This window comes from Homalodisca vitripennis, chromosome 8 (genome assembly GCF_021130785.1).
Source record: "Homalodisca vitripennis isolate AUS2020 chromosome 8, UT_GWSS_2.1, whole genome shotgun sequence".
Classification (NCBI taxonomy): Eukaryota; Metazoa; Arthropoda; class Insecta; order Hemiptera; family Cicadellidae; genus Homalodisca; species Homalodisca vitripennis.
In genome coordinates this window covers 93,556,018-93,583,555 of record NC_060214.1, presented here as the reverse complement: position 1 = coordinate 93,583,555, position 27,538 = coordinate 93,556,018, and the positions used below count along the sequence as shown (strand labels likewise).

At 33.6% G+C, this 27,538-nt stretch overlaps 1 protein-coding gene across 1 annotated transcript in view; it reads right to left on the bottom strand.

The window, feature by feature from the left end:
* LOC124368272 (helicase domino-like) overlaps nt 1-27,538 on the bottom strand; it is a 57,115-nt gene that overhangs the window by 17,797 nt on the left and 11,780 nt on the right. The window contains exons 8-24 of the mRNA XM_046825546.1: nt 27,040-27,214; nt 26,098-26,284; nt 24,454-24,590; nt 23,741-23,927; nt 23,165-23,368; nt 19,892-20,021; nt 19,186-19,269; nt 17,866-18,015; nt 17,585-17,733; nt 15,934-16,161; nt 15,517-15,782; nt 14,299-14,671; nt 12,766-12,962; nt 11,925-12,039; nt 11,083-11,202; nt 9,721-9,948; nt 8,276-8,500 (exon numbers count right to left, since the gene is read on the bottom strand). Of these exons, the coding sequence (XP_046681502.1) occupies nt 8,276-8,500; nt 9,721-9,948; nt 11,083-11,202; nt 11,925-12,039; nt 12,766-12,962; nt 14,299-14,671; nt 15,517-15,782; nt 15,934-16,161; nt 17,585-17,733; nt 17,866-18,015; nt 19,186-19,269; nt 19,892-20,021; nt 23,165-23,368; nt 23,741-23,927; nt 24,454-24,590; nt 26,098-26,284; nt 27,040-27,214 (3,155 nt within the window). The remainder of the gene's footprint in view (nt 1-8,275; nt 8,501-9,720; nt 9,949-11,082; nt 11,203-11,924; nt 12,040-12,765; nt 12,963-14,298; nt 14,672-15,516; nt 15,783-15,933; nt 16,162-17,584; nt 17,734-17,865; nt 18,016-19,185; nt 19,270-19,891; nt 20,022-23,164; nt 23,369-23,740; nt 23,928-24,453; nt 24,591-26,097; nt 26,285-27,039; nt 27,215-27,538) is intronic.

Below are 27,538 nucleotides of genomic sequence, written 5' to 3'. Positions count from 1 at the left end.
GCTCTTCTTTCTTTGCATGTTATTACTTGTTGATCTTGTTCATTGTTTTGCTAATTAGTCTAATCTCTCAAACCTAATGTCATTCACTTTGCACGTTGCAACTTGTATTCATAGCACATCATCTTTTATTAATTTGTTGTCTTTTACTACATATAATTCAAGACTTCATTATATTATATAATTTGTTACCTGTTCTCGATACTTATTCTTATAAATTATTTATTATGTTGTTCTTGTTATTTATGGTAATGTATGCTTTAACTTAAATCACACCTTGTTATCTATATTTATCATCTCACTGTGCATGTTGTATAATGTAAGCAGTATCTTGTCATTTGTCAGAATATTCTCTTGTAATGACTTGTGAAAATGGTTATGACCATTGAAAAAATAAATAAAAATCATCCTCTCAAAATTAAGACATTATAGAACTAGAGGATCTACTGCTAAAATTTATTACAACTTATTTTACGAACCAAACACAACAGGTAGTTTTAATCATCTACTCTCTTGCATGGCTCTCTGATGTGACACAAGGTTCTATGTTGGGTTCCTCATTTTTGTTTTTAATGATATTCAAGTAATAAAAGAAATTGCGTATGATAGTTCCTTCTTATTCCAAATAGTTAATCAAACATAAAATAGTGTAGTGAATAAAATAAATACAACCAACTAACGAAACATACAACAAACTCTTTCTTTATCAAAAAAGGATGAATATTTGACCATAGGCGTATCCAGGGGGGTTTTGGGGGTTGTAACCCCCCCATTGATACAAATGTAACATGAAGGTAATGTAACATAGTTCAGTTTCGTTTTAATTTGTTTGATATTTTAACTGTAACCATTACAAAGTTTTGTAACAATCGTAAAGATAAAATTGTTTTAATTTTAAAAACCCAAATGGCGTATAGCTGCTAAACGAAGTGGAAATTGGAAAATAGTTATTCTTCATTTTCAGCTTAGAATCACACATAGAATCTGAAAATACAAAACCAGTCCAACCTTTTCGTTACAAACTGTATATAATGTATGTGTAAAAAATAAGAAACTTGAAAGCCCATATTAGAACGTATAAATTCTAGGCAAAAAGTGGAGGATGTGTCTTTTAGGTCTTAAGATATAGCCATTTTCCCGAGCCTTTGTTATTCTTATTAATACGTCATTTTCTTGAAATTCATTTGTGTTATCAGGCAGTCTCCATGAGGGTACATTTTCGCTTATGTTATACCTGTTCTTGTAGAGCATAAAATAAGAATAATAATAATGTTCTCAGATGGCTGTCAAACTTACAATAGTTAATATTATTAGTATTTAACATATTCCGGTTGGGGGAAGAGGTTCTCTTACCTCGACTTGCCTGAAAGGTACGGAAAATTTCTATTGGTAATCCCTCCTTTAAGTGATCCTAGATACACGTATGTAATTGACAGATATTCAACAAAATATTTAGCCTTTACCCATAATTCTAGATAGATCCTGAACTGATAAAACCCTCTCCTCTCCGACAATTGGAATTATTTGAATGATTTTTGACTGCCAGACACATTACATGACTCCGAAGTACTTTCTAAAATGGCCTACTTTGAAATTATTATGGAATTACTATTAATTTTGTGGGCAAATGACAAGGAAATATGGAACAACATTTTGACATTTTTTTCAACAATGTTAAAATATATTAAACAAAACTTTCTGATTTACGTTCATAAATCAGTGTTTGTTTTAAACTGCCCATATTACATATACTTAAAATTTTTTTGAATAAGCCTTTTTTAATTTTGTTCAACAACAATTATGAAGGCTTGAAACAAACTTATGAAAAGTATAAATACAAAAAACTTTAAATTTGTTTAATATTTTCTGCTCAATTTATAAATAAATAAGTTTACTTTTGTATAAGCTGTATTGTACTGTAACTGAGAAACAGGGTGTGGGGACCCTTAAGTAAGGTCTGTCCCTTGTTTTTGATCCTTTAGAAAGATGGTAGTCAAAATCTTACCATTACGATAAAGGAAAGCCACTGTTGTGCTAGACACAGTAACCCAATAAAAAGAAAATCACAGAAACTTTGAATGCTGAAAGATATAACATGCTGGGTAAGGATCCAACCAAACCTATTTCAGCACAACATAGGTAGCCAAAACCCTCCAAAATATAAAGAACATTTTTCAAATAAATACAAACACCTCACCTCTCCAAATTCTCTCACATGTATGGCATCCCAAAAACTTACAACCAGGGAATCCTTTTGGGTCAATAATTAGTTCTCGTAATTCACTATATAAAGAATTATCTCAAAGTCCTTTCGGACATCTTAACCCTTTGACTAGTAATCCCACAAATAATACGGGAGCACCTTACGTTACACCAGCAGTAATCCCAATAGCCGAGTGGGAAGTGCTATGATGCTACATAGTTGTCACAATAATGTTTTGTATTGAATAATCTCTTGCATGAATATGAATGCGATCTAGCGGAATAAATAAGAAACAGTTTCAAGTAGTTTTATTGTTCCCACTAGATTGCAGTTGTTCTTTTATTTATTTCTTTCAAACCCAATTGACGGTATTAAGGCCATATGCCAGTATTCAATCAGTTGTTACAAGTAATCAGCTGATTCTATTTTTGTTTGTGTGGTGAATACAGGTTGTTACCTCACTTTTACATTACCGGTTGCCCTTATTGTAAATGTTTTGTTGTTTACTGTGAGTAAATAAAAATAACCGTTTGTGTAATTACTGATGGGCCAACCCTTGAAGATGGAGAGTGGAGGATAAAGCATAATGTGGAGTTGAGGCAACTATATATGGACCCAGACATAGTGGCAGAGGTGAGAAGTAGGAGAATGAGATGGGCTGGCCATTTACTAAGGAAGGAGGACAACTCCTTAGTCAAGAACGTCCTTGTAAACAATCCGGAGGGCAGAAGACCACCAGGAAGGCCCAAGTTGAGATGGCGAGACCAGATCAGAAGAGACATAAGAAAACTGGGAAGAAGGGAAGAAGAGGCAATGGATAGAGAGATCTGGAGGCAGTGTGTTGGCGAGGCAAAGTACAACCTTGGGTACCAGGAGCCACAGCAGTAAGTAGTAATTACTGATGCTGTAAAATTGCATTGCAAAGGATGCTTAGGGGAGACTCACTTCTCAGCATTTTCGTGCCACCATCCCTGCTACAGATAAGGACAAGCCGAAGAGAGCATGCCATGTGTGCAGATAGACCAACGTCGGGACATGATGTGCCGGGACTGCGACATTCCGCTTTGTGTGTCCTACTGTTTTTATGCCTTTTATACCATCAAAGATTTTTTACAAGACTTTTGTACTGTTACTAACTTGTACCTTAGTATGTTTATTAGAAAATGCTGAATATTTTATTTTATTCTCAAATTTTGTAAATATAATAACTTTTGTGCACAATTAGACTCATTCAATCTAATAATCTGTATAAATTATTATTATTATTTGTGATTTTTATTCCGCATAAATACAAAAAGAAACCCCAAAAACGTTCCGAGTGTGTTTTATAACACATCTACTGCAGTAACCCCAAATTACCTAAAAAAATTATCGAAAATAAAAAAACTCACTTTTAGGGCACTCTTATTGAAAAAAAAAACCCCACCAGTCAAAGGGTTAATTAATACTACTAGCAGTAAAAACTGACTTATTTATAAAGAAATTCTTAGGAATTCATCGAAAAGTCAAAATATTTGTAAGCTAATGTACCAGCAACCTAAAATTTGAATAAAAAAGCAATATGGCTTCCAAAAATCTTCAGAAAAACAGTGAATTATTATGCTATAAAATCATGTCTAGCTATCACTATTTTTTTAACTCCTTATATATAAACACTTTGATTATTAATAACAATGCTTTTGTTTTTTATTAATATACGATTTTTTTTATGTAGTCTTATGCCATGTTCTTTTGAGGGTGTTCTCTACGTGGTATTCACACAAATCGAGTTAACTTTTGTATCTTAAATAATTATCACTATAGTTTATATTATAGTTTAAAAAATACTCTGCTCTGATTCATCAGTATATCTATATATTTTTTGTAGTATTTAATCTGCTACTGCATCAGGGTGCCCTTACTCGAAAATGTAATTCATCTCTCAGCATTCTAGTACAATTAATTTCAAAAGTTATTCTAAGTTGTGATTTCACTTAAAGAGCTCAACTCTTTCTTAAGTTTGTAGTATCACTGAGGTCCAAATGAAGTCATATAAAAAATTACTCTTTTAGCCACTGTGGTCGAGTAAATTGAGGTGAAAGTCCTCTTTATGGGGGTGAAAAGATTCAGATGTTTATTGTCAGAGAAGACAGCTGTTAAGTTTATTGTTAAGAAGCTGAAGACATCCCTGACCATATGGCTCATTGACAGACCATACTACTCCCTAGAAGAGTTCCTATAAACTGGAGAAGAGAGGCCAACACAACTTGACTCACTAGACAATTTTTAATAAACTGAAACCTATATTTTATTGACGCATGTACATTTCTCCATGAAATTGTAAATAAAGACTATTGACAGAGAAGGCAAGTTATTTCCACCAAATTTTGAATTTGAAGAGAATAGGAGCCATGACTTTTTGCTAAAATCCTTTCATATCAACAAAAAAATAATTAAAAAAGAAGACAGCCTTGTTATTCTTTTGATAGTAAGTGTTATCTCAAAATATTTACACTAACTGCATAGCTCCACAGTTCCAATATTATCGTTACAAGAAATTTAAATTTAGATCCTCTGTTTAAATAATTAATATATCAATATTTAAATTTATTTTTCTGGAGCTAATACTTTTGATAAATATATTTTTATGTAAAGACAAACAAACACATAGAGTTTGTCAGTCTCTGGGAGTAAATATGTCTTATTTTACCAGGCAAAGTTAAGGCAAGAAGCCCTCTCTAACATAACCTGGGGACCAATGGCTAAAAGTTTACTTCCAAACCACCACCAATGGCTGGGCAGACGAGCTGCTTGTAAGGACAGGATCGCTCAGTGGTTACCCATCCAAGCAGCAGCCACGCTCGATGTTGCTTGATCTGGTTATCTTGCGATAACCGTTGTATGCGCTACACTGCGCCATTGGCCTTGAGATCGTGATAGTGTTTTGAGTTGTAATAAACCGATACAACAGAAGGACCCAACTGAAAGTAACAAAAATCTGTACAAAACTCTGACTTTTTTTCAGATAAGTGACTTTCCTAGACTGTTAACTTTGCCGCTCTTTGATTTTTGACCCCAAAATCAATTTTTCTTCATTTGACTTAGAGTAACTTTTGTACAAAAGTTTCAAGTACCTAGGACTTGTTATCAATAGGCATCACACAAACAAACAGATAACAAAATTATAATTTTGAGAAGTACCTGTCAGATACTTAACTCTTTTACCTCCAGCCATATTTTACTGTAATTTATGTGAAAACAGCCAAAGCATGTTTTATAGCATAACCTTTCTTATTTTACAAATTTTTAATTTCTCTTTTTTAATATAATTAGTTAATTTTATAGTATCCAATTCATTTTTTATGAACTGCAATGTTTTAATTTATTCAATTAAGTCCTATTTCACATGAATGTTTCAGATCTAATACCTGAATTAGTTCTTATTTGGTAATGCTTTTATCTAGATATGTTTTCTTGAACCAGCTACAAGGGATCTATAATATGAGTCAGCTTGTGATAATTCCATATGCTCAAAGTGGTTTACCTTTGAAGTTTAAATAAATCCCTGAGTGAACATATGAATAAAAATAATACACATAAATAAGGAGTAAAGTAAATTTAAAATTAACTTCCTTCCATTCCTGTTCCTGTAGAAATGCAAACACATCAGAATCTTTGCCAGAAGTTCAATAAGAAAAAGTAATGCTGATATTCCCAACCATATCAGTGTTTATGTTAACTTAGTAGATAGGAAGAGTGTGTGAGGAGGGGAGGAGGGGGTCCGGGCCCTGTCTGGTCGCTCGCTTAGCTCTCTGTGCGATGCTTATTGTCGGCATGACAAGATCGGGCAATGTTTTGGTCCCTTTGCCACACCCCATACAGACAAACATAGCACAAAGAGCAAAGATTCGGACACAAAACAGAGCCCAATGCGGGACCATACCAATCAATAAGGATAACACAGCTTAAGGCAAGAAATAACTTTATTTCCTCCAGTGTACAATCATTTTTCCATATAAAAATCAAGACTAATCGATCGATCTCGTGACAACATGTCACATAATATTTACAATGATTACATTATGACATGGTCACACTGTAATCTGTACATCATCGCCATAAATACTTGTAGAAAACGATAATAACAAGAGTTTAAAAAATAAACAAAATTTACATAACTTTCATAAGGGTGTAGATACTGAACTGTACAAATATTTACAAATCATGAGTATACATATATACACATAAAAATAACTTTTTGCCTAAGATACATTTTAACAGCAGTCATAATTAAAAACTGCCGTTTTTATTTTAATAAAATACAATAATTATATTTCAAATATTAAAGCTAATTTGAATGATAACAATAATTGATATTTAATTTCTTCAGCCAAACTGAACAATATATACATATAAATTATTATGGTAATTCTTTTATTGCAATAAGAATAGCGTATTATGCATTATTATATTTGAACCAAACAATATTTAGTTTAATTATGTTCAGTGATTATCTTTAAAAAAAAAAATTTTATGAGACTATTAAATACCTAAAAGAATATTTAGTTCTCTTAAATTTGTACTAAAAAAAATTAAAAAACATAAAAAATGTTTACAATATATATTACATTCTTATAGTTGCATTATTTGATTGAATAAAAAGAAAAGAAACATGAAATATTAGTAACTTTAATGTTGCTGTATATAATTTACAAACATCAAGCGACAACGAGAACGCCACTCTCTTAAAATGACAGTAGACAAAATATTAGTCCACACGACACCTCTTTTTACTAAAAATGTTTTTGACACCACAGTAAAAAATCTTACTTAACAGGAAACATAAAGAACTTTATCTTGTTGCCAAATTACGTACAACGTTTGTGGTATTTTACCATAACTTTATTCTCTTAGATTTTATCAGAATTCTAAAAAAAATATTACAAGTGGAATAGAGTTAGTAACATAAGCCTTGCTACATCTTATAACCTATCTACACAATAAACTTGACTCAATGAAAAAAGTAAAATACGCTGATCCGGTTAAATTTGACATTCTATTTTAATTTCATTCTTTATCAAATAGTGTGATTTATTAATATTTTTACACCTTAAAAATAAAATCAAGGACAAAAAACCACTTTTGGCATCAGTGATAAAACGTACTACTTTTAACAAAACATTGTGATAATTAATGCCAAGGTCTTAAAAAGAACTGCAACAAAGATTTTTTTGGTGTCAGATATTAGCTAGTTTAAATCACTAGCAATATTAAAATGGAGATGAAAACATTCACCAAGGGAGTTTTTACAATTAAATTGTTTCATTTCTTTTTTTTAATACACTTTCATTATTGTGTTATTATACTACTAGACTAAGATACCTAAATCATATTAGCAAGACTAATTGAGGAATATAGAGCTAATTATAAAACATTTTTAATCAAATAAAAAAATCACCGGGCTACAATTACTTAAAAACCAAATACTGAAAGTAATTGATTTATTATTACTACTTCGATTACGGTGCTATGAAACGAGTATTGTATTCAAAGTTGCAAAGAACATTTAGTTATTAATATAAGTAAACTAAATGTATTTGAGATGAAAGAGCATGTAAAAAATATATTTTCAATGTTACAAAATGCACCAGTAGAAAAAAAAATGCCAACTACAGCAAAACCAGAGTTCAGCTATGGTTAGCGTTTACGACGAGATCACAAAACCGGACCATTTCCCTCCACACTAGCTGACCTACGCTTGGCTCTATTCAGTCGTGCTACTTTCCTGCCGACCAGACAGGGATCGGACACATGGTTCACGTCCCATGTTCCTTTCCCGAGAACAGGATTGGAGGAGGCACGTCGAGTCCTTATCACTAGGTTAGGATTAGAATAGGGAGCAGGAACAGGAAGGGAAGGTGTTGAGCTATTGTTTACAATTTTTTTCTCTTTTTTAGGCTCAACTTGTGGCGGGGGTTTAGGGGTTTTATCTTTTTTAACAGTCTGATTGGGTTGTATCGGACTTTCGTCCAGAGTCCACAGGTCTATGTGAACCGTGGCCTTAGAGCGAGTGCGAGGTTGAGGTGTGTTATTGACCTGGTTCTGAGCATCCTCGCGTGAGTACGTGAGCAGCTCCTCTGACGCATCAGCAGCTGTCCTCTCGTCCTCCTCCTGCTGCAGGCGCAAGGCTGTCAACCGCTCTTCCTCCCATTCTCGCTTCTGCTGCTCGATCTCTGCCTCTGCTGCTGCTAGTTGTTCCGCCGACCATGCTGCTTCTGTCTCCTCGATAAACTTCATTGCATAGCGTTCAATGCCACTTAACTGAAACAAATCCAATATGACAATGTGGAACACATACAAAATTAGCTATATGACAAATAATTCTTCTTTTGATGTGTAAAACTAGACACTTAAATTATTAATGGTTAAATAACTGTTGGGGAGAAAGGGAAGAAGGAAGGTATATGAGATTACTCGTTTTTAGTTTTGTTAAGTTGAGAGTTGGCAAATTTCTGAAATAAAAAAATTCACTTTTACTCTCCATGAAAAAAATCAGTAAAAGTGAAAGCTCTCTGCAATATGACAACACTGGACACTTCAACATTAAAAACCAGTAATCACTCTCTCTGCAGTTGACCAAGCACCCTCTGGTAATTTGCCATTTGTGTGTGGTAATTTAGTGTCTCTTTGTCAAGAAGTAGGACACTACCCTTCAAATTTGGTAAAGGTAAGCCTGCTGCTCTTCATACCTTATCAAAACCTCTTATATCCAACTAAGAATCTAAATATTATTTAAAATTAAACACACTATATGCATAATACATAATATTTTAAAATTTGTTTTAAATTTCAAAAGAAGTCGATTAATATATTTAAAAAGACTCGGTATGATTTTATTAGGTCTTGGAGAGTTAATAAGTTCATAGAATAAATCAGGTAGTGTTAGTTTTTGTTTTCATAATATATTGTAGATGGGCTCTAGTGGGATATGGATATATTTTCAATATTTTCAATGGATAAAATTACCCATTACGTTTTATTTGCATTTTCAGAAATTTATAAATATAATACAAACACAAGACATTATTTTTTTTTTCATCATGTTATATTTGTGTTTAAAATAAAATAATTTTGAATCAATAACAGTCTGATATAAACTTACAAAGAAATGATCTTCACATTTTTAACAAATACAGCGAACGTCTCCAATCAGAAACACGCCGAACTTTCTCCGGGTACTGCCATCTCCAATGGGAGTTTTAATATATTTGTCAGCAGTGAACGCGTTAATCCCTTTATAACATTTTTTAATAGTTATAGTGTTAAAAACATTTTGATCAGTGAAAAAAAGGAGACATTTGGTAAAAACAAAACTGTATTATGTCCTCAAAAATAAAAAAGTACCTAGAGATCTTCCTTTTCTTTTGCACGCTTACCGTTTGTACTTTATATAAAATGAGTATAACAAAAAAGGATTTATACAAAACTTCTCAATTAATCCACAGTTAGTGGTTTCAGTTGTACGATAAAACAATATTCACCTGTTGGATAAGAGCGTTAACCTCCTGCTCCGCCTTACTGATCTCCTCTGAGCCTTGGTCAGCATCCTGGTCCAATGGGATGGTCTCGTCAAACTCAGCCAGATCTGCCACGGCCTCCGCCTTTGCTGTCTTGGCCGCTGCTACGTCTGTCTCGTCCTCAGCCGCCGCCAGCGCACTCTCCAGTACTCCCAACGCTGCCTTCTCCTCCCCAGACTGTTGCGGCGCCAACTAGTTACATTTTCAGAATTAGTAAAAATACAATGACAAAGCATCACCATGGTGTCACGTAATAAGCTTCCCTGACGTAACATGAAAAATTTCAAGTCTAAAGCTCAATTTATTCTTTAGATGCCAAACAGGTGTAGACAGGCAATTATACTGAAAAGAAATTTTGATAACCCTCCCAGCAACAAGAGAAAAATTGTGGAAGCTTCAAAGGAGATCAGCCAAATCCCATGGAGTTACAAACACCATAATCGAACTCAGTTTTTCTATAGAAATGAAACTTCTTTCACAATTTCAAGTTTATAGGTCAGTTTGTTCTCGAGACATCATGCGGACAGACAGAAATGAATTTTTTTTGTACAGTCATACAAATAGTAGGCTTCGCTAATGCTAATCCAGAACTTGTTTAAGATTACTTGTAATTGTATCTATATTTCCCGATTATATACAAATTTTAATTTATATTGCCTTGCCATTTCTGCCTCTTTCCAACGTTACTCTACAATGATTACATAACCAATAAACAAACCATATAGCAGCAGGACATCTTCAACATCGGAGAACAAAAAGTGAAACATTTTTAAGTAAATTTAAGTAAAATTTATAAAGAAAAAATAAATAGTATAAACAACAAAACATAATAATTTTTAAATATTTCTACTCTTTACAAAAAGACGACATGTAACTTATGTTCATATACATACATATTATTAGGGACAATGCTGTACATCAAACAGTAGTTCATTTTTCCCAGATTGCTACTACATTTACTGCTGAATGTTTGGAAAATTATAAATAAAATGACTAAATTTTATTGATATCATTGGAACTTTCTCTCCACTGTCTGATATAAAGAAAGTTTTGTTCAATGAACTGCATGTTGCACATATTCTATACATTTTCCATGATGACATCTGAAATTTGCCTTGAAGCACCAGCTTCTAACAGAAAGATTGTTTACTACAATGTAACATATGCATCCAATACTCTATATCTATAAGTTAAATATGTATTAATAACCATAATATTCTTTAGAGAAAATTAAAACCCTTAACATTTTCAATCAGGAATTATAAACTGTAACTCCTAAAATGTGTCCAAGATAGTTCCAAGTTTTATAATAATCGTAAATTTTACCTGAGTATCTTCACTTTGAGTCTGACTTCTTCTCTCAGCATCCCTCTCCAAAATTTCTGCCATTCTTGTTGATGCGTCATTTTCATTGACATCAACGTTGAACAGATCTTGAATTGTTGACTGCAAAATACAACATTTGATATAATACAGATTTATGCATTTAATAATAACAATAAATACAACACAATGAATATGTTCAAGACACCTTTTGGGCAGGCATGACAAATGTGTGAAATTTAAAAGATTGCGGATTATGTGAAGCTGACAATTACCTAACCAATTCCAGGTATCTGTAACTTCAGATAGTTGAACTGCTACCATGTGAAACTTCAGGTACGTACACAGATCTTCGGTATATGAAACTTCATTGTATCTAAACTCCCTTATGTATCTGATTTCAGATATCTAAACTAGCCCTACATGATCTAAACTTCCGATAGTTGGATTCCTTCCAGCAATCTGAAACTATCCTGAATATTTGAATTGTTGGATAGCTAAACCTGTCTTGAGTATTTATTTGAAACTTAGTGGAACTAGTTTCAGGTATCCAAGTAGATTTAGACTGTATGAAACTTATATGTATCTAAACCTATCCTGCTTGGTATTAGAAAAGTTGGACTGGTATCGGTATTTAAAAAATGTATGAACCTAAACCAATCTAGGATATCTGAAACCAAAACACCAGATCCAATGCCAGGTTTTCGAAATGATCTTGGGTACACTTTAGGTACCAATCGTTCCTTTAGTAAGTAATCAATCCTTCTTTGGTAACAAATATATCCTTAGCCTTTGCTCTCTCCCCGCATACAAGCGACATATTAAGGCTATACTCAGATACTCACACTCCTAAAGTAGGCTGTAGTGAAGTTGCCCCCCTCAATGGCCAGATCACCCAACATTCTTTTCTGGTTGGCTTTTTTCAGGATATTTTCCTCTACAGTCTTTTCGCTGACTAGCCTGAAACATATTTCCAATATATTTACAAACAATAAAACTATATGAATTAGATTAAGCAAAGTATTAATGGTGGCATATTATAATGACAATATTGATCTACTAATTATTTGATCTGTTTTGAGTCACATTTGTTTAGACATGTTTAAACTTCCCGTAAAATTAATAAATATACCTGAAAATTCAACAAATATACATTATTCTTTCAAACGACTTGAAAAAACTAAAAAACTTTCAATTTCAAATAAATCTTTATATTTTTTATTATTATTATGTACTGTGAACAGTTAATTAGAATTCCAAAACATAACAAGGAGTTTGTACTAATCAAGGACATGTAATATACTTATAATAAATGACCTCATCTTCACTTCCAATGATTATTTATTAATTAAACGAGATTATTTTATATATATATATATATAGTTGAATGTTTCAGTTGCGTATTTGCATTTTTGGTTATTTTCTTCTTATTTGTTGTGTTTCTTGTTCTTTTGATATTTTAATTTTGCTTCAGAAGATGTGGGTATAAAATCCCATGAAATATGTAGAAGCTTTATATATTTGTTTTGTATTTAAATAAGTAAAATACTATATATATATATATATAAGATATGTGGAATAATTTCTTAACTAACTTACCTCATTTCTTTATGAATATATAAGATAAATTTGATACTACTTTTGAACACTGTTTATCACTAAATAGCAGAGACATGTATCCTGTACCTGTATATGTGGACATCTCTGGTCTGTCCTATCCTGTGACATCTGTCCTGAGCCTGAGCGTCCATGGTCGGGTTCCAATCACTGTCGTAAAATATCACAGTGTCAGCCCCCGTCAGGTTGACTCCCACACCACCCGATCTCGTCGATAGGATGAAGCAGAATATCCTCTTGTCCCCGTTAAATCTCTCCATCAGAACCTGGATACAATTGAGTCAGGGTATTACCACTGTGTGTTAGTTCGGTCTTGTTATCGGTTTGATATGTATGTTTGAATTGTTTATTTATCATTTCAGACAAAACATAAAATAATGTGAACATTACATTAACATCAACACTACATAATGTCTCTGCCATTCGATCACGGGCAACAGAATCAGCTGTTATGAAACTTGCATTAAGTTATGAGTTTTTTTAAAACATTTTAGTATTGTAACATCAATATTTAGTAATTTGTAATTTGTGCTTTGTCTATTATTAAGATTACTCTTGAGTAAAAATAAAATAATAAGGATTGTTGATAATCATATCGATGATAGAGAACTTGTGAGTGATCTATCTACACTTGTCAATGATGGGCAAGTTACATTAATCTTGGCCCATTGTTGTAATGTAAATACATAATTTAGATGTTTCCTATGCGTTTCTTGACAGATTGTAAACTTATCAAACTTTTAAAAGCGCTTGACTTTTAAATACACTTGTACCTGCGAGGTTTGTTTAGAGAGTAAGTTGCAGAGGCACGTGATAGCCAAATAGGTGGGAGTAGCAGCCCGATATGTGTAGCTAGCTGAATTCAATATGCATCTGGCAATGTCATAGTGAAGGTCACTAAGCCATTCTAAGAGTTATAAACTAATGTTTAATATAACCACCACAATCACCTATTTCATTGACTGAAGTGCTTTTAGATTTATTTTGGTAAACAAAACACAACCATTGAAAATTCATTGTGATTCGTGTTCTGTGTATGGGAGAAGAGCGAAGTTGTTAAAAATTATGTAAATTGTTCCATAAAGAACAGATAAATGTTCACAGCAAACGACAAAGGAGCTGACCCTCAGCTTCATTTCAGTGGTTTCCGATGTCCTCATCAAACAAATTAATCAAATGGTTTGGAAATATTCAAGTTCACAATCACAGGTCTTTCAAAGATTTTTCTATTGATATCAAGAACTCTAGTGTATGAAATTGTGACTGAGAAACTTAGACGTTGCAACTTCAAACTAGACGGGTACCCAAACTTTTGACAGACCCAATGTGGACCAACTCCCAAATTTCTTATACAGAACTGAGGAAGAAATTGGAGGAAGAATTGAAAAGCTTGTACCTCGATACAATGCATTTGAACTATGTTGAAAAATACTCCAAGTATTTTTTTTATTTATTAAAGCAACTTAATAACCCAACAACTCTTGTAGTTCTCATACTACTATAACTTTTCAGTGTTATAGTCTTATTATTAATTATGTTGCGTAAAACAACTAAAAAACAAAAATATGATTAACTCGACTTTGACAGTGAATGCGAACAAACCTGTCTCTGGTCGACTTTGGTAGTACCATCCAGTCGGAGGTATATGTGGCCGTGGAAGTTGAGGAACGCCTCAAGCACGTCCAGCATCCTCGTCATCTGTGTGAAGATGAGTACCCGGTGGTGTCCCGACTTTAGCTGACGTAGCAGCCTGTCCAGGGCCTGCAGCTTGCCACAGTCGTACTGTATCAGACTTGGATCAGGGAACTGTGTGAGTGTGGCAGAATGGATAGGATGGAGACAACTGGCGCGTGGAGACAAGTCCGCCTCGAGCATCATTGTCCGGTGACGATCCTCCTGTAGCTTCCAAGGTGGGGGATGTGACACGTGCAGTCTGGGGCGGGGCGCCCGTACAGCTGGTACGTAGAACACAAACCTGCCACATCCTCAGTGTTAACTTACAGATCAGTATGTAATTTATCATGGACAATGTAAAACCAATGATTATTCATTCGAGATTATTCTTATTATATTGTTAAATCTTGGATCAATTGCATAGTTATTAAAACCAAAAAAGTCTTTACAGTTTTTCTATGGTATAAAAAATATAGACAAGTTAAGCATCCTCGAAAACCTGACAAATCCGACACAAAGACATACTACTTGCCAATTTATGTATATTTGAAATTCATTACACTTCAATAACTGCATACAAATTATAATATTCCATTTGGTTTGATACTTATTGGGAAACTTGGCTTACACTAAACTTATAATATTTAAATCCTGTTTATGTACAACACAACAAAATTATTTTATTTCTGATGTACTAAATCTTATTTTGTCAAAGATTTTCACCTCTCACATAAGGTGATGCATCACATTTAAGATATAGCCTACCTTCTTATGTATGTAGGTCATAAGACCTAATTAGAAAGACCTTTACACCAGATTCTCAAAGTAGCCTAATAAGAACACAATCTTACAAAAAACCTGAAACATGCAATCTTTTTGGTATTAGCTTTATTTGAGTTGCTTAAACTCTTTTCTCAACGCCATACTTTCATTTCCTTCTAAATAGCTGCATATTAATCTAGCATGACTGTGGAGTCAGGTAGTAGATTAAGTTGATTACAACTTATTTAATACCTAAGTAAATAAATTATTTTACTGGTCTAATTAGTTTGCTGATTTCTATATCTGATAAGCAAAGTCCTTTACAAGATCAAGTTCTTATTCTTAGTCTAAATGCGATAATGAAACAATTGACAGTCTGTTTACCTGGCTAACAAGTCTTTAAGGTCATGCAACCTGTCTTCGACAGAGAGGATGGCCTGCGAGAGGGCCTCCGTCTGATGCCAGTAGAGAGCAGGATCTCTGTCATGTGCCAGGTTGCAGGGCGCCACACCGGGCAGATCCACCAACCGCAGAGCTTTCACCAGGTCCCAGCCGTACATAGGACTCGCAGTACACCTCTGCTCGTTTACTGTGGCAGACTGCACCAGCTTCTCCTGTCGCCACTTCTTCCGCTTCTCTTCCAGTCTCGGCTACATATTAAACTTTTATTAAACCAACACCATCTTATAACTTGCTACAAGACATGGTTGTCAACAAGTAAACTTAAGCAATTCTTCTTGGCTGCTTAAAAAACCTATTATTTTATTGTGAAACACAGTTAAAAGAATTTCCAATACTCACAATGACGAAGACTGTGGATGCCCTCTCCTCATCCTGTCTGCGCCTGGCTTGGCTGGATGCGGCACGTGTTGTCATGCTGGAGGGAGAGGGAGGGGAGGAGGAGGGGCTGGCCACTGGTTGTGACAAGGCTGTGCTGGTCCTGATCCCAGCGACCACAGTGGGCGTTGTCACGGTGGGTGAAGTCACCACAATAGTGCTGGCTGCAGTTGTCACACTGTGATTTATTGCCTGCAAAAGTGCAAAATAAAATAATTTCATCAATAATAATTACCATCAGCACATTGAAAACAGAACGCTTTTCTATGATTACTAGCGGTGATGTTTAGATCCAATATTTAAGCTACATTGAGAGAATGACTCAACATTTGATGGCAAATATTTCTCTACACAACTTCCATAGTTCAATTCAAGAACAATTGTATTGCTTTTTTATTTTTAATAAATCCAACTAATAAATATTTAAATTAAATATTTTATAGTCCAACACAGAAAAGATAACTCAAGTCTCACTGGAACATTGTTTACTTGCAATCCAAGGTCAGATCTACTATCGGATCAAAAAGTATATTTGCCAGAGTTTGAAAGTTAAGCTTGAAACCAGTAAAGCTACAATAATAACAGTACCACTAGAATTTAGCTTATTCATTTCTGCATTTAGACATTTAAACACAAATGATTTACTATCAATAACTTTCAGTTTTTAGGTCCATAAGAATGAAAAAAGGTATAAGTTTTTGGCACTTTTCAACCAAACTGCAACTTTGAACATTTATAACTTGGTATCTTGTGATCCAGTTAAGATCAAATCTCGATACAAGATATACCCAGTAAAGAGTACTACCGTTCTTGAGTATGGTTTGAATTAATAGGGCTGAAAGTCAGGGTTTGTTACTAGTTGATAGGAAAATCAGCAGACTTGCCTTGAAAGCTGACTTCTAAGAGTCCACTGATTGAAAGAACAATATTAAAAGTACACATATTTTACACATAATTAAAAATTTTCGAATGCACTGCAACCTTTCTCAACCAGTAGAGAGCATTCTAGTTGTCTGTTCACTTTCACTTGCAGAGTCAATGTGGGAAGCAGTCTTGCCAACTCACTTATTTTTGAAAATTTACCTTCTAGGGCCCACTACATATTTTTTAGTGCGTTAATTACAGAATTCAAGAATTATAAGAAAAAAGTTGTTATGAAAAAACTATTTTAAAAATTATTCATGTCGAAGTGGTTTGTTACGGAGCTCTTGAAAAATCATTATTTTAGGCATTTTTATTTGTATACAATCTATTTAAAAAGTTCAATATTTAAGCGAGTTTAAATGACCAGTTTGTAAATTTAACGTGGCCGGCACCTACTCGTTTAACCCAAAAATCACTACTGTTGGGCAATACCGTCCTAAACTTTCTAATATTCTAAAATAACATTCTCAAAAACAGTACTTTTTTACCTATGTTACATACAAATTTGGTATTAATTGGATCACAAGTTTTAGGAGTTTGGAATTAGGAATTTTTCTAGCTGCGGTTTGGTTGAAAAGCACCAAAAACCAGTACTTTATTTACATTGTGTTGTAAAAACTAAGCAATATTTACATCAGTAGAAGCTATTTTGTGTACAATGATCGAAACGGATATTGCTACATACACTCACCAGTGGACTGGACACAGAAGCCGCAGAAACTCTGATGACTGGGCGAGGTGTGTTGCCACCTGCCACTGACGGACTGGCCAACCGCGTCAAGGCACCCGACACGGCAACGCCTGACCCCAACAGTAGTCTCTGCCCTCCTGACGTCACCACTGCAATGTTCATCCTCCCAAGTTAAAATGGAAATCTAAGAGAGTTAGTAACATTTAACTGGCTTTTAAACTATCGCATCATATCTCCAGTAAATCAATAAGCTATGGCCACTATTGTGCTGAATGGCTTACCGGTGGCGGAAGAGCCAGGGTGGGGAGAAGACGTCAGCAGGAGATGTCTGCCAGTGTTAGTCTGCACTAACTGAGCAAATCCTGGCGGCACAGAGAACCTCTGGATACCAGATGTTCCCGCCTCTGTGCTTGGTGTACCCAGTGTCACTGCTGCAAACCAATTTAAATGTTCAGAAATCAGGTAAATAATGAGAGACCTGGCGGCCAAATGGTCTAAGTGTCTTACTTTAGACATGAGAGAAGTAGAAACACATCAAACACATTCTAATTCAAGCTCCTCACGGAAGCTCCTCACACATATGAGGAGCTTGAATTAGAAACTAACACAGGTCAAAAAATCCTCTCAGAGATTTGTCGAGGATATAAATATCCTCCATTGCATATTTATATCTGTGCTGTCAATTGTGTAATGCACTCCCTCTTCTTCTGTTAGATCAAGTTTCAGTGCAGGCCTGTGGCCCATAAGGACAGGTAAAATAATACTAAAAAGGAGAGGTCCTTTCTTAAAATATGAACGATTAGCCTAAACTCAACTATCAATTAGCTTACTTAATTAACAAAGTGACTTAATTGAAGGTTATTCACAGATCCCAACTAAAATGTAAATTAGTTTACTTAAGCACCATTCAATTACCTACCAATGCTTGTCACTATTTCAGCTGCTATTTCAAGATGCATAAAAAAGTAGATGCCCTGTTTCAGTTTGCCATAATTTGTAATGACGAACTCAGACTTTTTGTGCTAACAGCCTTCACTATGATAATGCATATTTTTTTACTTACTTTGAGTGTCCTTGTTAATTTATACTAAATATTTTATCACACTTCTTTATTTAAGTAGTTATTTTCACAGGCAATTATGAAAATGAACATAATTTTTTAACTACAGATTCATAGAAATGTGTGGTAGCACCAAATCATGAAAGATTATTCTCAGACAAAATATATACAATATGTGTATATTAATATTAATAATGGTATTTTCCCAATCTACACCAATTGATTTTACACCAATTCCACAATGTATTCAATAGTTAATGCATTGTGTGCAAGTGTGAACAAAAACTTTTTGACCAAGATTTTAATTTTGCATTGGCAAAGCATAGAAATACAGAAAATGTTTGGTTGGTGTCTTTCTTTTATGAATTTTCCCACAGAGTTATGAAAAGTATTGTTTATAATAATCCACCCACAAGCGCTATTCTAATTCTTTATGTAGTTCCAAAAGAGTTACATTCATAAAGTAGTAATGAAATCTACTATTTTATAACAGCAATAACGTTTTATACATGTACTATGGATATATGAGAAGGTACTGTACCTTTAACACCTCCACGCTGCTGCACCAACTGCACAGAGTAACCTTGTAGTTGACCTGGCTGTCCTGGCATCCTCAGTGTAAGTCCTACAGCAGACAAGGACAGTCAAAAAACTGACTCTGAATTATAATATTTTAACAAGTTTATTATTAGGTAACAGGGCCTGGAGCCCCTAACTACCTAACGTCTTTTTGTATCATGTTGTGAGTCACGCAACTATTATATTTTGTATTGTATTTCCAGGGCACAATAAGTATATTGGAAACACAGAGCTATCTGAGTAAAAGTCCTGATTACGTTACAATGTCCTTTTCTCCCAAAACATTTTTTCATATTAATAAACACACCCAGCAAACACTTTTATCCTTTCATCTATCTGAAAAGATTGTGTCAGATCTAATTACTTATCAGTGAGGTTCAATTAAAATTCTCCCGTCTAAAAGGAAAATGTCGAACTAGATTTGTACTGTATGTAACAACTAAATATAAATCCACCAATCACTGAAACCAAGTTTGAAATTTACCACTGAGTGGTACAAACTTAGTTGTAGACATAAACCCAATTATTCTAGTAAACCTTTGGGGTATAATACTGTTAGTTGTTGGTGGGTATATATCATCCACATGAGATGTTACCAATGTTGCCCTGTGTCATTTTTTTTTACCTCATACTTATTTACTAGTATAACACAAGTGTCTAATCCGTACCTTGAGCCATGACCTGGTTGGTGATTGCAGTCCGCACCAGAGTTGAAGGTCCAACTCTCGGCAGCAGAGCCGTGTTCACTGCAGGTCTGGGATTGCTACTGCCTAAAAAAGCACCTGGCTTGATTGATATCTGAAAGAAACATCAAATTGGGATTACAAGATCAAAACCCAACAAAACATAATATTAAACATCAGGGCAATTCATTGTTCTAGGTATATAAAACATATTTCAGAGAATCACAAGGTTCCCTATAAAAATATGAAAACTAGACATTACCAAGTAGGAGCGTGAGTCAGCTGCCGAGTGGGTAAAAAATGAAATTGTATTAACCAGTCCGATTTGTCACCAAGTTTGTCTATCATAAACCCTGATATGTCTCGGACCTAGACCATGAGATCAACTCACACAACCAGGCCTATAGTAGCAGTCCTTGTTCTACTCTGTCATGAATATCTCAAAGTCCTTCTTTGAATATCAGTCATTATTCTCATACACTAATATCACTTGTTAAGAGTTTTCACCATACATTTGGCATCATTCTGCAATCTATTTTAGCAGCACTACTTCATTCTGCTAGTATAAAATGTACCACATTTAGTATCTTACAAGTGGCAGAAGCAAAGATTATAAATGATATCTGTATGTGTCACTTACTCAATAACCCTTAACACATTGAATACGGAGCCCGAGTATAGGTCGGGCTAGCACGCACGCCGTTGTATACAGAGCCCAACCTATACTCGGGCTCCGGTACTTAATTCAATACGTTTAAGTTTTCGGTAAAAGATCGAGTTTAGTTGTTTCAGACTATTTTCTATGTTATATTGTTTATATTTATACGTCTTTTTACAACAAGTTGTGCAGCTGTAAAAATAGTATTTTCAAATATTGCAAAACTGATTAGTTATGTAACAGACTGAAGACGCAGTGATGCGAGCATTGTTATTTATAAACAAAGTTCCACTGTTACTGAATAAAGTGATTGTTGGTTTAGTGGTGGTTTAGTTTATTTTGATTAGTTTCTTAGTAATACAAGTTTTATTTTTCTTAATCATTGTGTAAAATGAGTAATCATTTAGACAAAATAACGGTGCACATGATATGTGATATGATGTCAGATTCTGAGCATTATTTGAGGAGGATGATCGTATTTTTAATGAAAATAAAAGATCATTTGGGATTCAGTTTGAAAGAATCTTGGGTCAAATTTATGATTCTGGATCATAGGGTGAGTTTCTCAACGACAATGATCCTGATCCAGATTTTGAGGTTAGGCCTAATGATCAAGACGTGAATGATGCTGAGTATGATTATGATAGGCCTTCCATTAGTACTAACATGAATACTTTCTTTCTTTTATGTTTATTTTATATCAAAAACACATTTATAGAACATAAGATGGCTAAAAAAAACGTTTATACAACATTAGGTGGTTGAAAAATAAAACGTTTATACAAAGTTACAATTTTTCAAATAATTTTATTTTTTTCCATAATTTTGTTTACTTTATAAAAGGCACATTTTCTTTAAAAAAAAAAAAAAAAAAACGTGTGTTCTCCTCTTTAATTTGATATATAATATGTTAGGTTTAAACAGTGTCGTCATAGTTTAAAATAAATTTTTAGTCACAAAAAAAAACTGCCAGTATACTGAGTAAACTCATTTTTATAGGCTTAGTGTTCAATGTGTTAACACTTAAGAGTGCTAATCCCGTAATTTTACGGAACGGCGAAACTTCCGAAGAATGCTAATCCCGTAGTTTTACGTGGTTGTCATTTCAATTGGCATTATATAACATTGTCCGTATTTAAACGGGTTTTGCCTACTCTACAATGTTATTTGGGTTTCTAGTAACACAATTCACCGCTAGAAAGCGTCAGATGTATTGTATGAGCTTAATGACAAAGCAACTTCGGCCGCGTTGTTTACGTGCCGCTGACGTGACGTTCGTTGCAACCGGCAGTCGATGTCGCAATCATGGCTTCTCGCAGCTTGAACGACGTTGCGATCAGTGATGTATTAGATGAAGATAGTTTTATTGGTGTAGATAGTATTTTTGACGATTCTGACATTGATCCTGATTTAATGGAAGAAGATTAGACACATACTTCAGGTAAGAATAAGTAAGTCTATTTATCATATAAACATCAGTCTAAAAGTTTGGTTATGTTATTGTTTTCGTGAATCAAACTATAATTTGTATTATAATAAATTAACTTTATTCAACTAATATTTTATTCTTATGAATAAAATGAAAATATATTCATATTTTACATAGTATATTATTATGTTACAGATGCTGAAAACAGTGCTGACAGCGAAATTGATGCCGACGCATCAATATGACGGCATAGTTTTTTTATCAAAAAACTACAAAACATAAAAACATGATTTGTATTATTCAAAGGACAGTTTATATTTGTAAATGGTCATTGTAAATAATTGTATACATGCTTAGTTTAGTAAGTTAGATAAAAAAACTGTCTCAAAAAATAATTTTTTTTTCCCAAAAATATATGTTTTTAAAAAACATTTTTTGTGTGTAGTTTTTTAAAAAACCACTAACAATCTCACGTTAAAAAGAAAGACGAAAGTAAGCTGAATTAAGGCATGTAAGTATTTTTTTCATACCTTAAATACTTTTTTTTAAATAAATTATTGAAAACCACCAAAAACGCCCAGCATTCTACAGAGTTACATGTCATTTAGGGCCAGCACTCAAAGTGTTAAGAATTAGCACTGATTTAAATCACCCATACCAAATTTACTTCCAATTTTAAAAAATAATTCAAAACACACACATTAAAACCAATTTAGTGCATACATAACATGCAACACACATTACTTAAGATTATGTAAAACTTCAAAATAGCTTGACTTTCAAAATATTTTCAACTTTTATTTTAATATTATTGAATACCTAGTTGCTGCCTAAATTTTAGCTGTAGTAATAAACTTACATTTTTTCACAAGTTAAATACCAAGTAATAAAATTATATATTAGTTCTTATTTTTATTTCCTATCATTTAACACTGTATTTACATTCAAATCACAAAGGACAAAATGTTACAGAATAGCAAAATGTCAGAAATATTGCTGAAAAACAATCACAAAATGGACTAATTAAGGAAAATAAAATAAAGCTAAACAAGACTACTACAAAGAATTGTTTAAAAGCTAGCTGTAATTGAAACTATCTTGAATTTGACTTTATAAGAAAATGTTCAAGTTACTCAATGATCAGTCAAGTCAATATGATTGTGCAGTATACCTGCTGTGTGTTGCTTTGATTGGAAAATCGCACATGGACTTTTATCCTGCCCTTCGGACACGGCGGGGGAGGAGGAGGGGCAGAATCGATCTCCTCTATTAGTTTCGCAGGGGTGCGGAACTTCCTCGCTCGGTGGGCCATAAATGCAGACATCCACAGCTCTAGCTCTATTTTACGCAGGTTCAGAAAGGACAAATCCACATGCTGTAAACAAACAGATTAGTTAACATGATGTTCAGAGGCCTGAGTATTTTCAGAATGTCTAGCTAAATAATTTATCTGACCTCATCAACCAACAATAAGTTTTAAAACACATTTTCGAGTACTGTTACTAAAGATATGACAATTTTTAGATCTAAACCCACTTTACTTGAAAGTACTATTTTTTATAGTAAATATCAATTACATAAACAAAATAACTTACATAAGTTAAGAGTAAAAGCTGAGAGATGGTGGTGTGTCTCTATGCGCCATTGCACAGTTCACCTGCCTTGTGGCAACAGAATTACTTGTACCCGCTGGGTTATGTGCGCTAAAGCAACTTGATCAGCAACAGGTTTACTATTATCAATGTACCTTGAATGGATCGTAGTCTAAGGCACTCCAGATACACGAGGCGGTGAAGCACTCAAGTGCCTCCATCTGGAAGGGGGAGATGGTGGGCCGGACTTCAAACAGGTTCGGATGGTTACACACCTTCCGCAACTGCATCAGCACGTTGATCACACTAAGGAGATTGCCCGAGGCCAGCGTCTCTTTCGTTCTGAAACAGGTATATAGAATATTATTAGCATTCTATTCTGAAAAAATTAAATCAATTTTAATTCACTATTATTTTGTATTCACTATTATCTGGCTACAGTATAAAAGCGGTCAGATAATTTTAAAATCCTTTCATGTCACAAGAGAATGTTATATTGGTTGTACAATGAGTTTTATACAAGGATGATCTGTTGAGGTGGTACAATAGAATTTAAGATGGGATTTTTTTAAATTTTAAATTTATAGCCCTTTAAGATAACTTGCGTACAGAAAGAAAAAGCTAAATTTTTTATTACATACAGGAAACAAACTACAGGAATTGAAAGAAGGAAATTTAAGAAATTTTGTAGTCATTTAAAAATCTGGCTGAAGATAAAAATTTGCAATATTTACAGGTTGTACATGAAATGCAGTTTCAAACAGTGACACGTTTTTATCTGGTGGAAATAAAATATGTTTATAGATCAGATTATTATTCAGCGAGAAGTGTACAATTGATCCACAAACCGCTCAAAAAGGAGACTCACTTAGCTCGAGACATGAAGTCCTCGTAAAGGTAACGCTGCCTATTGGACAACCTGCACATGACAACATGCTCGTACTTCTTTGGCAGCTGCTTCTCCACCTCGCACTTTAACCTTCGTAGTAAAAAAGGTCTCAATACCTGCGAAATAAACAAAATAATTAATATTAGCATGCAATATAATAAATAACTTTGAACTGTATATGATATTTGTTTTAAATGAATCGCTAACTCTACTAACAATAAAGAACGACTCAGTAAGTTTTACTCATATTATTAAACTAGATCTACCTTCATAAGTGATTCTCAGGGTGTTATTCAATATCATTTTCCTAATTTTGGGCACATCAATAATTTTCTTCATGTACCATTCCATTTTCAGCAATTCATGTGGCATTATTAGAAGAAATTACAACTTTATTAACTATTGTTTAAAAACATTTGTATACAAACATTTTCTTGTAATCAAAGCAACATAAGAAATACAAAAGATGAGTAACAAAAATACATGTCATCTCAATATTTTTGAAACACATTTAGGGAAAATACTTAAAAGGGTCACATAAAAGAAACTAAGAACATTAATCAATATGTCTACCAACATAACTTCAACAATCTTCACAACACTTATTTATGTAATTGCCCACCAGCCATTTTGATCAACTTGTTTAATTCCTAATGGTTAATCATTCAGAAATCAATAATTTGTTTGCAAACATCAATTAACATGTCTACCAACAAAAACATCAAAACGATTTTTAAAAATTCATTATAATATTTGTTATAAGTGACAACCAGCTAACTTTTTAACTATTTTCACTTTTGATCAAAAAGAAACTAAAAACACTATTTTTGATTCATCAACCAATCTGTATCAAATTATAACAATTTTTTTAATCCAAACAAGAGGTAAATGAAGTATTATGGTCTCGTCAGAACTGACAAGTTTCAGAAACTCATGAAACTTGTATCATCACTGGTACTGAACATGTAATTATCAATGCACACTGTACCCCTATAAAATGACATAAACCTGAGAAAATACTATATAATTATTTTATATGTGGCTCATTATACACAATTACTTGGTGCAGACAGGACTGTTCCGTGAGTCTGGGTCCTATGTCTCCAGGAAGCCCAACTAATTTTAGAAGGTGGAATAAAAAAGATCGCCAGATCTACAGGTGTAATCCAAGTTCTGTCCCATTAGTGAGTGTTAGATGAAGTTAGGGATAGGGATCAATCAGTACCACGGGTATTAGCGCCTCTCCTACCACCATTACTTTTCTATTGTATTTCCATAATTTTTACCCATAAGTTTCCACTTTTGTAGCTGGGAATTATGTACAAAAATAAATCGATACATTTGTAGGATCTGGTACCAATACTATTGAAGGACTGTAAATTTTCTTATTTTGAATCAGCTATCTAATTCAGTACTCAATAATTGGAAAAATATTCATCCTACTAACTAAACAATTTGGCAGCAAATGACAGCTGCAAATTAAAATAACTATTGTAAAGGTAAATTTTAATTTAGTAAAAAAGAAAGAAGAATCATGTAGTTAACTAAATTTTTGTTAAATCACTAGGATATTAATATAGACTAAAAGTAGGTCAGTAACATGAAGACTGCACTTTAACTTACCTTATGAAGTCTCTTGATGATCTGTTCATTATATTCAGAGTTGCCCTCAATCATCCCTGTCACAGGGTTTGAAAACCACTCCTTAAATTCTCGATGCGACTGGAACACGTTCGGCATAAGGAAGTGCATCAAAGACCACAGTTCCATCAGGTTGTTCTGCAACGGTGTTCCTGTCAGAAGCAGTCTCCTGTAACAGTCAATGAATTACTAAACTGACAAGAGCTATTATATTCTTCCTAAATACTGTCTACTAGTAATCATTACAAACTGACTAACACAAATGTTTACCCACTTGCAGATCTCTTAAAAACAAAAATTGACATGCAGATGTGCAGATGGGGTCTTGTGCTGTTAAGTTGGAGGGAAATTTAAACACAGTCTAAGTCTCTTAGAGCAATTTGATGTGACACAAAAGAAAAATAATTCACATGTATTTTTTGTGCGGAAATTATCAAAAAGACTGGTTATTTGACCCCCCCCCTTCCATCAAATATATGAATTGATGTAATCAACTGTACCATAGATGTCAACCATAGCTCACTTTTGTTGCAATGGGCAATACATACAAAAATTTAGGCATGCCTCTCCAGTAATTTAAAAAATAGTTAACATAAAAATCTAAATATATCAGTATAAAATTAAAAAACTACTGATTCAGTATTATCAAATATATATCATTTTTGTATGCTATAGGAATTTAACAAACTCAGTATTGGTGGGCACCAAATTTCAAAAATGGGAAATTATATTTAATATTTAGAAACTAATTTAATACTTAAAAGTACCTAATCTTGATACTACCAGATTACAATTGTACCCTTGCATAATATGATTTGCTCTCAAATTTTTTAATTTACAAATTTGTGGGTGCCACAGCCAAAAAATAAAAATTCTATTTACAAAATTGTGAATAACGCAATACTTAAAAAAACAATTACAAACCTTTGTGTTTGAAAGTTTAAGAGTAGTTGCCACCTTTGTGATTTGAAATTTTTTATGTTTTGAGCTTCATCAAGGATAAGATATTTCCAACTTTTTCGCCTAAAACTTTGGTGATCTTGGATGACTAATTTGTAGGAGGTGATGCACACATGGAATGCATTAGGCTTGGTCCAACCTAAAACATAATTGTGTTGATAGTAGCAGTATACAGATAAAATTAATATAATGTGTAAAAACAATATAACAACACGAAAAAACTGCCTTATAAATTTAAAATAAATGTTCAGTTATGACTAATTTCAGAATAAGGAAGGAGACAACTATTCTAGAATGCAATAACTACGCCTCAAACTGAGTATGCGTGGTAGACATAGTTGATTTAGTAACAGGCTATGAACAAGTAGCCTGCCGCCTTTGCAATATTGTGAATTTGCAATGGACATGACCCATTGGATCACCTGTATTTTTAAAATTTGTCATAAAAATCATTTTATTGAAA